The sequence below is a fragment of the Podarcis bocagei genome (assembly GCF_964188305.1).
Source record: "Podarcis bocagei genome assembly, chromosome: 12".
In the NCBI taxonomy this organism is placed as follows: Eukaryota; Metazoa; Chordata; class Lepidosauria; order Squamata; family Lacertidae; genus Podarcis; species Podarcis bocagei.
In genome coordinates this window covers 11794010-11809799 of record NC_138137.1, presented here as the reverse complement: position 1 = coordinate 11809799, position 15790 = coordinate 11794010, and the positions used below count along the sequence as shown (strand labels likewise).

Here is a 15790-nt window from a genome sequence, read left to right as displayed (position 1 = left end):
TAATTTCAATCACCTGGATGATTTGACTCACCAGGAGAAAGTGGGTTTTTGGAGGTAATGGAAGAACCCTGAATCAGGAGGCTGGCTCTGATTTTCCTACTATAAATAAAGTAGGTCTAGCCATCAGAATAATGTTGAAATGTTTAGGTGGAATAGGCGTTCCCTTATAGTCATAAGAATGTACAAAGAAAGGTCAAGTAAACAGGTGGACAACTGGTACTGGGGAGAAAGCCCTTTTGACTGGCATTTACTGTATCTGACTCTTCATACTGCTGAAAACTCATCCTTACCTGCAATAGGCAATTCTCAAAGATAGCTGTCACATCTACTCTGTTTCTCAGCTGAGCAACTATTAGGGAAGTGACAGACATTTAGGCAATCTAGCTGTGCTGTTGCAGTTATAGAGCTAAAGAGAACCGAAATCCAAAATATTAGCTAAAGTTTCTGCATCAGCTCTGCCAGCATTAACTTTAAGCAAATGGCAATTACTAACATTTAACTGCAGTAGCATAGCATAGGTTGCCAGTGTCCAGGGCAAGGCGAGTATTCTTGGCATCGCCCACTGATAGGCTGGAACGAAGAGCCAATAGCTTGGCGACCTATCCAAGTGGCAGCTGTGGCACCCTGTGAGCATCAAGCATGGTGGAAAGCAGGATGGGGGATTGGTTGGCAGCATGTATCTTTCTAAAACCCATGCAGAGGGTGTCCTAGGAACTGGCTGTCATTGCAGAGATAGGAACATGGGAATGTGTCTTTGCATCATTGGTCTATTTAGCTCAGTATTGTCAACATTGACTGGCAGTGGCTATCCAGGGTTTCAGGCAGGGGATTTTCCAGCCCCTCCTGGAGAAGTTAGGGATTAAATCTGTAACCTTCTCTTTTCCATTGAGCTAGAGCCTTCCCCCCTCTGGAACTAGCTTTGACTCGGAGACCTTCAGCGACTGTTGATGACCTGCCAGTAGGGATGGAGGAGACATTTTGAAGTGAACTAACCAAATTTGCTGATCACAGACAATTTAAATGATGGGGTTTTTTATGCTTAAAAGTGACTGGCCCTATGTTTGAGAAACTGACCTGGGGAAGGCAGAAACCGATTCATCTGTTCCTACCTACTGGTAATTCCATTAATGACAAAGAGGCTGGTCATGAATACAGGAATGTAGCAAATAGCATTAGGCTGAGATCTTTCCCATACATCCTTTTCCCCAGTCTGTTCTTGTTACTTGCCAACAGAAAGGTTAATGGTGCCAATTTGAACACTGAGATCCCTTAAAATTGGTTCCAATGTAACTACGGGGTGATAACATTTGTGAATGGCAACCAGTAAATTCAGGAGGAGATCCAGCAAAGAATGGGACAGAAGTAGAATGTGAGAGGTAGTTTAAGGGAAAACCAGCACTTTTGTTTTCTGTACTAAAAACCTACATTAGTTCTTGTTAACTTCCTCACTTATGTAGTTACCAATATTTAAGTGGTTGTGGTACTGGTATATTGTATTTGCATGCCTGATATTGAACTTCCATCATACATTATTGCACTGGAACCTGATTTTAAAGGGTATTTGAGTTCTATGAATATTTCCATGCTCCACTCCAAATATCCTACTTTTAAGCAGGTTGTTTGTTTGTTTTTAGATGAGGCTCAAAAAGGGAACAAGTGGAAGGGGATCTTTGTTGCCAAAGCAGTTGGGCTGCTGTTCTTGAGCTCCAATTAAGATGCAGTTGTATCAGAATGTGGATAGGGGTGTGCATTTGTATGTGAATCTCATTGAAAAACCAATTCAATGTGAATAAGCAGCATCCGCATTCAGATGTGCACTATTTTGTACTCACATCCAGGATGCCTCCTATCTAGACACACTGCACTGCTAAGCAACGGTCTCATGGCAATATAGTGGGCACCCCAGTATGGCGGCCTCAACACCCTCCCCTCCCGAAAACTGATGGTCTCTCCCCCCTCCCTAAACCAATTTAAACTGAGGACAGACTTTTGGTTTCATTTGCACCTGTCAGTGATGCTGTCACTTTTAAGTCTGATTGATTTCAATGGGAGAAATAAACTTGCGCTTAAATTTAACCCATTTAAATAAACTGGACAGAAAAGTGCTTAACTTTGACTGGGCCATTATTTCTAAAGTTTTGGTCATAGCTGAGTGAGATAGTAGGAACCTTGGACACTGAATTCAACGGTGATTTATGCAGTGACTTACGCTATCTCTGAGGAAACGTCAAATCAACATGAGGCACACAGAATGAGTGCATAAAAATCTTTTCCATCGCTAATGGTTCTTGGCAGTATTGACCACATCCTTAAATCACCATGCACACATTACAAGCTCCATTATTGAGGTGCTTTATCATGCTCATAGCCGTGTGGCTGTTCTTCAGTCAATATCTGTTGTCTTCATCTAAGGGGTGGTAACAGGTTGTACATTGATTCATCATTGTTGGAGTTACGCAATTCACTTCAGACTTCACAAAAATATTGAGGGGGGGGGGAATTGAAATGTACTTCATACCATGCCTTTGACTCTCTTTCATTCCTTCAATTTGCATTCCTTTTAAGTCTCACAGTAAAAATGGCTGCGCCAACTAGTTTCTTAGAACTAACAGCAAACTTTCTGAGTGCTGAGCCCAATACTCTGGGGCATTTTTTCAGCCAGAACTCACTAAAACCCTGTTCTGGCACCTCTCAGGTGGGTGCCATTGCCATTCTAAGAGAACAAAGGAGGTGTTTAAGGAGGCATTTTCTAGAAAAATAGCACTGCTTATATTGCCAAAATTGTACCATCGAAACACAACAGGGAGGTATCAACAGGCTTTAGGGAACCCCAAATAGTCTGCCCTTGGATAAAGCAACCTCCTACATCTATATTATTGTGTGTTCTAAGCAGTTTTCTCCAAATTTCTGATTGCAAGGCACACTTTTTCCAAATTAAAATTGGAGTCACACTTCTCTTCTCCAGCCAAATATATATATATATTATTTTTACTATGTAGGAGCAAGAATAAGCTGCCCCCAGAAGAGTCCAACATTGTCACTGTCACTGTCTTAGGTCAGAAGTCAGGCTGACCTAAGACATTTAGCTGAAAGCAAAGGACAAGATGGTATTCCAGTATATTTGGGAAGGGGGAGAATAATAATAATAGTAATTCTATTATTTATACCCCACCCACCTGGCTGGGCTTCCCCAGCCACTCTGGGTGGCTTACAGCATATCTAAAAACATAAAACATCAAGCATTAAAAACCTCACATACAGGGCTGCCTTCAGATGTCTTCTAAAAGTTGTGTAATTCTTTATCTCCTTGACGTCTAAAGGGAGGGCGTTCCACAGGGAGGGCACCACTGCTGAGAAGGCTCTCTGTTTGGTTCCCTGTAACTTCACTTCTTGCAGTGAGGGAACCAGCAGAAGACCCTCAAAGGGAGGACCTCAGTGTCTGGGCTGAGCAATGGGGGTGGAGACACTCCTTCAGGTGTACTGGGCCGGGGCCGTTTAGGGCTTTAAAGGTCAGCACCAACACTTTGAATTGTGCTCAGAAACATTCTGGAAGCCAGTGACGATAATTTAGGACTGGTGTTATATGGTCCCAGCAGCCACTCCCAGTCACCAGTCTAGCTGCCGCATTCTGGATTAATTGTAGCGCCACGTAGAGTACATTGCAGTAGTCCAAGCGGGAGATAACTAGGGCATGCACCACTCTGGTGAGACAGTCTGTGAGCAGGTAGGGTCACAGCCTGCATACCAGATGGAGCTGGTAGACAGCTGCCTTGGACACAGAATTGACCTGCGCCTCCATGGACAGCTATGAGTCCAAAATGACTCCCAGGTTGCGCACCTGGTCTTTCAGGGGCAAAGATACCCCATTCAGGACCAGGGAGTCCCCCACACATACCCTGTCCCTCCCCGCCAAACAGTACTTCTGTCTTGTCAGGAGTCAACCTCAATCTGTTAGCCACCATCCATCCGCCAACCGCCCCAAGACACTCACACAGGACCCTGACTGCCCTCAAGCCCAGAAGTCTGGCTCATGTTTTATGATTAGGGAAAATGAACAGGTTGACTATCAGCAGCATACAAAGCAAAAGTTTGACTCCTTTGTTATTGTTTTCTTTTGCTACAATAGGTTTTATCTGAATGGTGAGCAGAACAGTTAAGAAGCAACTTAGAAATGCATTATTAGAATTGCTTTTTATCATATCCAAACCCTGCAAACCTCAGAATACGAGTAAATGCATGGAAGAGCGATTATTTCAGATGAAGCTCACTAGCACACATAAAATCGTCCAGTCTCACCTGCTGAAGTGCTGAGGTTAAAAACTGGAGTTTAAGATGGAGATCAAAAGCCTTTTGTTTTTCCTAGGTAGTTGGAAAGCAGTTTAGAAAAGAAGAGGAGAGAGAAATTAGATAGGGATAGACACAATTCACTGGGCAAGAGCTATGGAGTGAAGGGAAGACAGAATAAAAAGATTTAAAAAATGTGTACTAGTTTGAACCTACCATTAAAGGTTACTATCCTGCCCTCAGCTGCACATGGTTTGGGGAAATGGGAGCTGTTCCACCATGGAGCTATCCCACACAGTTGAAGGTATATCGTGGGCAGGAAGTAGAGTAGTTTTGTGGGTCCTCTCCATCTGCTTGTTACCCTCCCCCCTCACATTGTTACTTGCTGCCCCATTACAGTAATAAAAGTAATTAAAATGGAAGATCATTTAAAGGGTTCCCCTGCTGTTGTTTGAAATACTTGTTCACTCATTAACACAGCAAATCAACTTTTATAGTGGATGAAATGCTCTCAACCAACTGAGCAATTTATCACTAGACTATGTTGGATTAAAAAACCACTATCTATGAAGGCAGTTCTTTGAAGTTTCTACAGCAAAAGAGGATTTCTCTCTTAAGCGTAAAATGTAATAGGCAAAAGCTCATTCATGGCGAGGATGAAACACCTAACTTGGATACTTTGTAGTTAATCAAATTTTATAAAGTGAAGTACTTTCCATCACAACATCACACCAAAATGGTTTTTCAAATAAACAAGCTCAAGGTTAAGCAGTGTTGCAGCACAACTAGGCCTAAAAGATCACAATTTCAAATGAGTACTGCTTGCTTCAGTTGTCTGATATTCATTAAGGCCCTTTTTGTCACGTGTCAGAATTTCAGTTGCTGGGTGAGGTAACTGGATTTTCCACTGTAGCACCCAGTTTATGAAACAACCTCCCCAGAGTGGTTTGGTTGGTGCCTCATTGATCACTTTGAAGCAGTCACTAACAATCTTATTATTTTCGCAAGCATTTTTGAGAGAAAAAATAAATCATTAGTTTTGCTTTTCCGTTTCACCTCTGTTGATTGCTGGTTTTTTGTTTGATTATAGATAGATCGATAGATGATAGACAGACAGACAGATAGATAGATAGATGATAGATAGATATTTAAAGTCACATTGAGTTGGTATTTAGCCTAGCAAGGTGGGTTACACATTTTAATAATAATAAAAATTAAATGATTAGCATTAGTATCTTAAAGCCACAGTCGTTCCAACCTGAAAGGCAAACCATGTGCTAGTTTTGCAAACAAGCCAGGAATAAAAACAGAATTTTCATGTTTCATAAACTCTGGAGCAGGAAAGAGGAAACAGATCCATCTGTGCGGACTGCACGATGACAGGAACTTTATGAGTCATCTGTTCCAGAGTTGTTACTTGTCATCAGTCTTTGTAACTAATTAGTGACTAAACTTTAATAGCCAATTGAATGCTATTTGCTTAATCACAGCAAATGATTTATCAAAGCTTGAACTTCTACAGATCATAGAGTTTACTCCTGTCATCTAACTGTATGAACCACTTCTAAAACCACCACCATTTACCACTTAAAATATATCTATGTTCTGCAGGACCGGAGATTGGAACAATATACCAATGGGAGTTCTATGTCTTATTTGATTCTTGTGCTTTTGTATATACCTTTGAAGCACTGCACTGCCCAGATCATTGAAAATGAACCAGAAATATATTTGTTTTTATCTATCTATCTATCTATCTATCTATCTATCTATCTATCTATCTATCTATCTATCTATCACTCACCCAGTCATAACATGCTACTCATAGCAGCTACAAGGAAATGAGGTGGAGACTTAACAATGTAATGCCGCCAGCCACGTGGTGACTGGATTTACATTGGCTAGGATGTGGATGCTGGCAAATCACAACTTGTACTTGTGGCAACCGCTGCTTCTAGGCACACACAGCGTGTCTCCTGCCCCAGTAGAATATTCACCCGTGTTTGCAAACCGTTCAACCACCAGGCACTACCTACCTTCTTTAGCTCCTCCTGAATGCATTTGCCACTGTCTTCTGAAGATAAGCACGATTTCTGGTTCTCAGATTCTGTTCTTGGCTCTGACACCTGTTCCTCTGAAGAGGTTTCCCTATTGTCACTCATTTTTGCAGCCAGTTCATATAACCTTGACTTCAGCTTTTCTTCCATAGGGTCTGCCTTGGTCTGATGGTCTTCACTGCTTATGTCAGTTTCTGATAAATCATCAGGTGCCTTAAATATATATTTTTTTAATTAAAAAAAAGAGCGACAAAGAAAAAGCATCTCAAAGAGAAGAAAATCAAAGTTATACATATACAAAAGCTGTTCAAAAAAGCTGTTTATACCACAGGAGATCTGTAAGCGTATCACTCTGATGACAACAACATAAGTACATATAGTGGTACCTTGGTTCTCAAACGCCTTGGTTGCCGAACATTGAAAAGTAAGTGTTCCTGTTTTCGAACATTTTTCGGAAGCCAAACTTCGGATGCGGCTGTCGGCTATTGTTTCCGGGGCACCTGTGCCAATCAGAAGCTGCGCCTTGGTTTTCGAACATTTTGGAAGTCAAATGGTCTTCCGGAACGGATTAAGTTTGGCGCTTTTGTTTTTGCTATTTATTTTGCGTTTTTGTGGCTTTTTCGGTTCATTTGTTTTTGTGACTGTGTGGAACCCAGTTTAGCTGATTGATTGATTGATTGATTGTGTGACTGCGGAAATGGATAAAAGCTGACTATCATCAGTGCAGGTAAGGAAAAAAAAATAATTGTAATTTTTATCATCTACAATACTGTCTTATTTATTTTATAGTACATTGATTATTGCTTTCATTTTATGGATCAATGGTCTCGTTAGATAGTAAAATTCATGTTAGATGGCTGTTTTAGGGGGTTGTTTTTAAAATCTGGAATGGATCAATCCATTTTGCATTACTTTCTATGGGAAAGCAAGCCTTGGTTTTGGAATGCTTTGGTTTTGGAACAGACTTCTGGAACGGATTAAGTTTGAGAACCAAGGTACCACTGTATGGAGAAATAGGTTTTCATTTCTGAACAGCATGTGCTCACTACAAATCCATTCTCTAAAATAAATAAAACAAACCCCAGCTTCATGTTTGATCTTGCACCACAGCTTTTCAGCTTGATGTGATATCTTACATATCAATTTTTTTCATGACAGAACAGGAACATTATTGTTTTATTTGTGTATATGTTGTATACTCCTCTAAGATGTGTGTAATGCATTTTGTACAGTAAGTAATCTGTTGGATACATCCAGGGCTTAGGATGGGAAACCTTTCCTTATTGTGATATTACAAACACACACACACACAAACACACACACACACACACACACACACACACACAATTTAAAGCAGCTTTCAACAAGTTAACTGTGCAGACAGAGGTAAGACATGGTTTGTTCAGACTGCTAGGGAATCTCTGCTCAAGCACTAAATCAAATTACTCTGAAAAAGGAAAGTATTGTCCTGTGGACTGTAGCTGTGCTAGTGTCAGAAATGCTTTTTATATAGCACCTTTTGACATCAGTGCAAGGAATGTCACCTGTCCGTGTCAGTGCTGTTTTGAATGTTCTGTTCTTTCAGAAAACTCTCTCTCTCTCTCTCTCTCTCTCTCTCACACACACACACACACCCCCCCCGAACAATTTTTGTCTTTGTAAAACTGTGAACTTCTTTCCTCCAGAGATAGAATGGTGCATTTCATAGAATCATAGAATTGTAGAGTTTGAAGGGATATGAACATTAAAAGCAATCTATTCTCCTTGACTGCCCAAAGGGAATATATCTAATTAATTATTTCTTTAAAATTGCATGCTGCTTAATCACAGCCATCTCTAAGCAGTGTATGGGAGACCCAATACAATAAGACTAAAAATGAGTTGAAACTATAAAACCAGAATTAAATTAAAACGCCTGTTGGAATAAAAAAATCTTCAGCAAACACTGGAAGTAAGTTCAATAGGGAGAGGGGCTATCTGACCTCAAGTGGAAGGAAATCCCACAAAATTTGGCCCACATGCATGGCTTCAAGTCCTTCTGAGTTGCACTTTCATAGGAAAAATAACAAGTCAGAGAAAAAATAGGTTGTGATCTGAGTAGTGAAGAGCACAAAGGAAAACCCCAAGACAGAATCAAGTCACCCAATAATGGCATCCGTTCATGGTACCTATGACTATTAATGTGATGTTTTTATCTACATATAAAACTTTTCAAAACTACATCATCTAATTTCACTCTCTTTCATTTAAATCAGGGGTCTGCAACCCGCGGCTCCGGAGCCGCATATGGCTCTTTTACACCTTTGCCGCGGCTCCGGGGCGGATACTAGCGAGGGGAGGAGGCGCATTGTGCGCCCCGACACTCCCCACTGTGGCGGGCACTGTACTGGCTGTGACGTCGCATGGGGGTGGTGCGTGCATTAGTCACGCACTGTCCCGACGTCACCTTCTCACCCGCCCGCTACATTGTAAGGGGCATGTACGCTGGTCACTGTTTTGAAGGGGAGTGAAGAACACACACACAAAAAAAAGGTAACTTGTTAATTTAACGTTTATTTCTATGAGGAGGAGTAATTCTGAGGGGTCAAACAAAGAAATAATAATAAAAGTGACAAAAAAGTTATTTTTATAATGACGAGTTTTGCGGCTCCCACTTTTTTTTCCTTCGGAAACGGGTCCAAGTGGCTCTTTTTGTCTTAAAGGTTGCAGACCCCTGATTTAAATCTAGTAAGTGAAAAGATAGACCTGTTCCCAGCTGGACCAGCTAAAGTTATCGTCACATGAAAAGTTTAATTTTTTCTTAAAAAACTACCTCTTGAAATGTGATCTGAACTTTGACAAAATGTACATTTGATTTACTAAATGGCTCTTGCTTGTTAGACGCTGCAACAACCATCAACAACCCAGGGAAGTGCTGGGTGAGATCCCATGGACAGCAATACTAAAAGGAAAGGGAGTTCATGATGGCTGGGAGTTTGTTAAGAGGGAGATAGTAAAAGCACAACGTCAGGCAATACCAATGAGACGGAAACATGGAAGGTGCCTAAAGAAGCCAGGGTGGCTATCTAAAGAACTTTTAACTGAATTAAGATTAAAAAAGGATGTGTACAAAAAATGGAAAAGGGGGGAAACCACCAAAGAGGAATTCAAACAAATAGCCAGCACGTGTAGACACAAAGTCAGAAAAGCTAAAGCACAGAATGAACTCAGGCTTGCTAAAGAGGTTAAAAGCAACAAAAAAGGCTTTTATGGGTATGTTCGTAGCAAAAGGAAGAACAAAGAAACAGTGGGGTCACTCAGAGGAGAAGATGGTGAAATGCAAACAGGGGACACAGAAAGGGCTGAACTCCTCAATGCCTTCTTTGCCTCAGTCTTCTCCGATAAAGAAAACAATGCCCGACCTGAAGAATTTGGAGCAAATGATTCAGCAAAGGAAACACAGCCCAGAATAACTAAGGAGACAGTACAAGAATATTTGGCTAGTTTAGATGTATTCAAGTCTCCAGGGCCAGATGAACTGCATCCAAGAGTATTAAAAGAACTGGCAGATGTGATCTCAGAACCACTGGCAGTCATCTTCGAGAAATCCTGGAGAACAGGCGAAGTCCCGGCAGACTGGAGGAGGGCAAATGTTGTCCCTATTTTCAAAAAGGGGAAAAGAGAGGACCCAAATAATTACCGCCCAGTCAGTCTGACATCAATAGCAGGGAAGATTCTGGAGCAGATCATTAAGCAAATAGTCTGTGAGCACCTAGAAAGGAATGCTGTGATCACCAATAGTCAGCATGGATTTCTGAAAAATAAGTCATGTCAGACTAACCTGATCTCATTTTTTGACAGAATTACAAGCCTGGTAGATGAAGGGAACTCAGTGGATATAGCCTACCTTGATTTCAGTAAGGCATTTGACAAGGTGCCCCATGATATTCTTGTAAAGAAGCTGGTAAAATGCGGTCTTGACTCTGCTACCACTCAGTGGATTTGTAACTGGCTGACTGAGCGAACCCAAAGGGTGCTCATCAATGGTTCCTCTTCATCCTGGAGAAGAGTGACTAGTGGGGTGCCACAGGGTTCTGTCTTGGGCCCGGTCTTATTTAACATCTTTATCAACGACTTGGATGATGGACTCAAGGGCATCCTGATCAAATTTGCAGATGACACCAAACTGGGAGGGGTGGCTAACACCCCAGAGGACAGGATCACACTTCAAAACGACCTTGACAGATTAGAGAACTGGGCAAAAACAAACAAAATGAATTTTAACAGGGAGAAATGTAAAGTATTGCACTTGGGCAAAAAAAATGAGAGGCACAAATACAAGATGGGGGACACCTGGCTTGAGAGCAGTACATGTGAAAAGGATCTAGGAGTCTTGGTTGACCACAAACTTGACATGAGCCAACAGTGTGACGCGGCAGCTAAAAAAGCCAATGCAATTCTGGGCCTCATCAATAGGAGTATAGCATCTAGATCAAGGGAAGTAATAGTGCCACTGTATTCTGCTCTGGTCAGACCTCACCTGGAGTACTGTGTCCAGTTCTGGGCACCACAGTTCAAGAAGGACACTGACAAACTGGAACGTGTCCAGAGGAGGGCAACCAAAATGGTCAAAGGCCTGGAAACGATGCCTTATGAGGAACGGCTAAGGGAGCTGGGCATGTTTAGCCTGGAGAAGAGGAGGTTAAGGGGTGATATGATAGCCATGTTCAAATATATAAAAGGATGTCACATAGAGGAGGGAGAAAGGTTGTTTTCTGCTGCTCCAGAGAAGCGGACACGGAGCAATGGATCCAAACTACAAGAAAGAAGATTCCACCTAAACATTAGGAAGAACTTCCTGACAATAAGAGCTGTTCGACAGTGGAATTTGCTGCCAAGGAGTGTGGTGGAGTCTCCTACTTTGGAGGTCTTTAAGCAGAGGCTTGACAACCATATGTCAGGAGTGCTCTGATGGTGTTTCCTGCTTGGCAGGGGGTTGGACTCGATGGCCCTTGTGGTCTCTTCCAACTCTATGATTCTATGATTCTATGATTCTATGATCCTGTATGTGATAACAATAGGGCAAGAGATGCCAGCAGCTCTCTTAGCCTTGAGCAGAACAACATCCTAAGCACAAAGTGAAAAAAGCTCTGAATTCGCTTGCAGTTTAAAATTTGATTTCCCCGCAGTATACTAGCTAAAAGCACCATCTAGTGGAAGCCGGGGAATAAAAAAAATTGAGTGTCCTAATTGTAGCAATCTTGCTAATAGGCTAACGTGTAAAATAACTGATGAGGCCATTAGCTCAATATTGTTACTTACTAAGGAAAAGCATTATTAAAATATGTGTGCCCGCTCCCTCCTCTCTCTCTTTAAACATAACAAGCCTTTTATGAATAATAGTAGAATGGACTGAAACTTTGCTTTGTAGTAAAAAAAAAAAATGCAGAATGGGTGTAATATTGTGAAGTATTAATAACATCCGTTTTCCATACTATGCTTGCCTGTGGCTGGGTGGCTCATTGGAATATGTTGGCCCTGCTCCACTGTTAGCAGCAGACTATTTTAAATTAGTATACATTTAAATAACTTAAAGCAGCCTTGTTCTTACCCCCAGCCAAACACTCAACGATGGCTCTGTGGGTAATGTTCTCCCCTCTGTCTCTTTTAGCCTCAAGGGGCTACAAAGGGCCGAACTAAACGTGCCATTGAATTTAATGGGCAGGTTTTTAAATTCCACATTTCATCAGTGGGAGTGGTTGAAAATTATCAGGATCACTGCAGGTAGGGACGCTAATGAAGGAGCGTCTCCACCCCCATCGTTCTACCCGGACACTGAGGTCCAGCACCGAGGGCCTTCTGGCAGTTCCCTCACTGCGAGAAGCCAAGTTACAGGGAACCAGGCAGAGGGCCTTCTCGGTAGTGGCGCCTTCCCTGTGGAACACCCTCCCACCAGATGTCAAAGAGAACAACAACTACCAGGCTTTTAGAAGACATCTCAAGGCAGCCCTGTTTCGGGAAGCTTTTAATGTTTGATGTATTATAGTATTTTAATATTCTTTTGGAAGCCGCCCAGAGTGGCTGGGGAAGCCCAGCCAGATGGGCAGGGTATAAATAATAAATTATTATTATTATTATTATATTATTATAATACCAGATTCAGGGATTTTCCCCAGGACCACGGCAGAGGGCAAAAGGGTTGAATCCCCCTCCTATTAGCTGCTATTCTGATAAGTGTCACCCACAAACACACACAGTTCATGCTGTCTGCCTTAAACAAAACCTGTGTGCTAAGTACAAAGACACATTGAAAATCATATCAAGATTGGCATATCAGCTTGGCCATTCACCAAACAAAAGGCAGTGCCACACCAACCCACTCCCACATTCCCACTCTCCAAGCCATTAAATTTTATGATATGCCACATAGACAGTTACATATGACAACATGGGTCACTTCTTTGTGATCAAGGTTACCAAAACCAGGGGGTGCATCCTGTTTTCAGAGTAGTTTCCACAGCCTATGAGTGCCATTTAGGGAATGAGAATGAAGGCCAGAATCACTGTAAGTATGCAAGCCAAAATGGACATTGTTATGCAGCATGGCTGCAAATATGGTATTCATTGTATGTAGCATGACTACAAATACTGTACTCATTACTAGGGAGGCCATCCTTGAAATTTATGTATCATATGGTTACAAACCCTCCTGTACGGAAAAGTACCCGGTTAACTTAGTTTATTTACTGCAATTGTCTTTGGCACAATCCTGACCATGACATAAAACCTGAGCAATGAGAATTAAAACTGTGTTCTTGTGTCTCTGAACAACAGAGATAGATTTGATGCTTGCAGGCAATACATTGCATTAATTGAAGCCTAATTACCTGACTTGTGCTCAATTTCTTCATGTGCGATTTTGTGCGGTTTTTGCCTTTGCATAAATCCTCTGATGGAGTCTTGCCTTTTTTCCACCTCCTGGACCTCTTTTCCAAGTCATGATAGGCTTCTTCGCTTTCACTGCTATCTGAATAGTCTAAACTGGTAGCTTGTGGGTTAAAGTTCACATCTAGTTCCTCCTGGAATTGTGCTTTTCCCTCTCTGGGTTTACTGTTACAAGTTCTCCTCTGTATCCAAGGAAGACAGCTAGGCTCCCTAGCCTCCCTTGAAGAACTGACTGAGGATGTTTCAGAATCAGAGTACACTGCCTCCGCGTTGGTAAACAGCCCAGACGATGGGGAGGCCACAGGCTGGTGCAGTTCATTGCCACACTCCCATTCAGCATTGCACTGAGAGCCAGCGTAATTTGACAGCTGCTTGGGTCTCTGTCGCAGCTTGTTCAAAGCCACGTTCCAGTCATAGTCGTCTTCGCTATCAGAGCCCATCTCATCATAAGCAGATACAACGCTGGATTCACTCTCCAAGGCTTTGAACACTTGGCTCTTCGGTTTGGCAAGCATTCGTGGGCGAGGCAAGTTGACGTTTTGCAGGGCCACCCAGTTTCCATCTGTGCTTTCCAAAACAGGGGGGAAAGCTAAGGAAACATAAGAAGAACATACAATTCCATCATTATTGTGTTGCATTACCCTAAAATGTTCTACCATACCTGGGTCTGCTGTGTCACCACAAGAAAAGATTTGCACAGTATTTCATGTCACAGATCTTGGGTGGGAATAATAGACACTTGCAAGAGGCTTGCATCCAAAGTCTAATGGTAATGAGGAGTGGACCAACCAGGGTTTGATCCAATTTGTTAGAAATTTATTAGAGCAGGCACCCCCAAACATGGCCCTCCAGATGTTTTGGGACTACAACTCCCATCACCCCTAGCTAACAGGACCAGTGGTCAGGGATGGTGGGAATTGTAGTCCCAAAACATCTGGAGGGCTGAGTTTGGGGGTGCCTGGTTTAGAGGGCAAGGGACCCTCTGGTTTAGAGGGCAAGGGACATAAGCAGATCAAATCCCATCTATCAATATAGTTAGTGGCATAATTAAGTTTTAAGTTATATTAGTGCTGACAGCAAACATATTTCAGTGCCTATAAGCACTGCACATGTGCTGGGATTTGTGATTTAAAAAAGGCTTCCCAGAATGTGTGCTTGAAGTATCACAAATGTGTTTGATTGGCATTCACACGTCTTCTTGCCCAGCTGTTCCTGCCGACAGTGCTGACTCTATGTGAGGTGCCAATTCATAAAAGGATGCACCACTGATTTGCATTATGTGTGCAGAAAATTAATTTCAGGCATGGAGGACCATTGCTAGATCATTGTACAATAAGCAACACGCTGAATATACATACACTTTCTAGCACACTGTAAGAAAATCTGTTGTATAATGTCACTTTATAAGAACCAACCATCTGGGCTGCAGTTTCACATTGCCATAAATGACTTTTAAAGTGGACAGATTAGGTGGCCTTGAAAATACTAAAGCTAGAAGCTTTATCTGTTCAAGCCTTAAATAGCCTTATTATGTGCATATTCAGCTAAGTGTAGTGATTTTATGTTTTGTTAGGTGAAAGCATGGGTCCCCAGTAGTTTAATGACCATAAATAAGTTCCTGAAACTTGAGATAATTTCACTTGCAGCATTATCTGTTCAGCACAGCATATATTATTAATAGATAAAATCTACAATATAGTAGCGACAATGATTGTGGGAAGGCTGGAGCAAAACACGGCTAAAATCAGGGAAAGCACAAAATGTGAATAAGCAGAACTGTCAGGTTCTTATTTAAATTACCACAGCCTATTTATGCTTGCAAATTGCTGCTTATGTCAAAGACACCGTGAAACGCCTTGGGAGATAATTCCTTCATGCTAAAGAGGTCAAGGTCTTTCCCAAGACTGAATCTTTTGAGGTATTCAGTGCTTGACTAGTGAAGTTCACATAAGCATCATCTGCTAGTGCTTCTTCAAGCAACCTCACACAAAATGTGTGCACAAATTACCTTCTTGGGTTTCTGGAAGAGCTGCCTGGTGGCTTCTGCCACCAGTGCATTAGGTAGCCAGTTAAGAAAAACTATCATTAGCTACAGCTGTCCTGATTCAGCCAGGGTCATGCATGCTTGGAAACTGCCTTTCATGGATTTATTCTTAGCTGGATAAGAAGCAAAATGTGTAAAACATAAGGCAGGCGCCTATAATATTAGTATTTAAAACTGAACTCTTCACTCAGTCTTTTGCTGAGGGGTGATCCATCTATGTTTATGTATAAAGCTGATCCACTGATTTGTGATACATTTTGTACTGAGAAATGCACCATATTTTTCGCTCTATAAGACGCACCAGACCACAAGACGCATCTAGTTTTTGGAGGAGGAAAACAAGAAAAAAAATATTCTGAATCTCAGAAGCCAGAACAGCAGGAGGGATTGCTGTGCAGTGAAAGCAGCAATCCCTCTTGCTGTTCAGGCTTCTGTGATAGCTGCGCAGGCTGCATTCGTTCCATAAGACGCACACACATTT

At 41.9% G+C, this 15790-nt stretch overlaps 1 protein-coding gene across 7 annotated transcripts in view; it reads right to left on the bottom strand.

Annotated features, from left to right (window-relative positions):
• The window catches only part of MYRIP (myosin VIIA and Rab interacting protein), a 158273-nt gene that overhangs the window by 14952 nt on the left and 127531 nt on the right, over nt 1-15790 (bottom strand). For 6 of the 7 annotated variants that reach the window (XM_081164452.1, XM_081164457.1, XM_081164451.1 and 3 more), the window contains exons 10-12: nt 13208-13854; nt 6321-6554; nt 4297-4359 (exon numbers count right to left, since the gene is read on the bottom strand). In XM_081164452.1, coding sequence (XP_081020578.1) covers nt 4297-4359; nt 6321-6554; nt 13208-13854 — 944 coding nt within the window. The remainder of the gene's footprint in view (nt 1-4296; nt 4360-6320; nt 6555-13207; nt 13855-15790) is intronic. The other variant, XM_081164456.1, reaches the window with a different exon arrangement.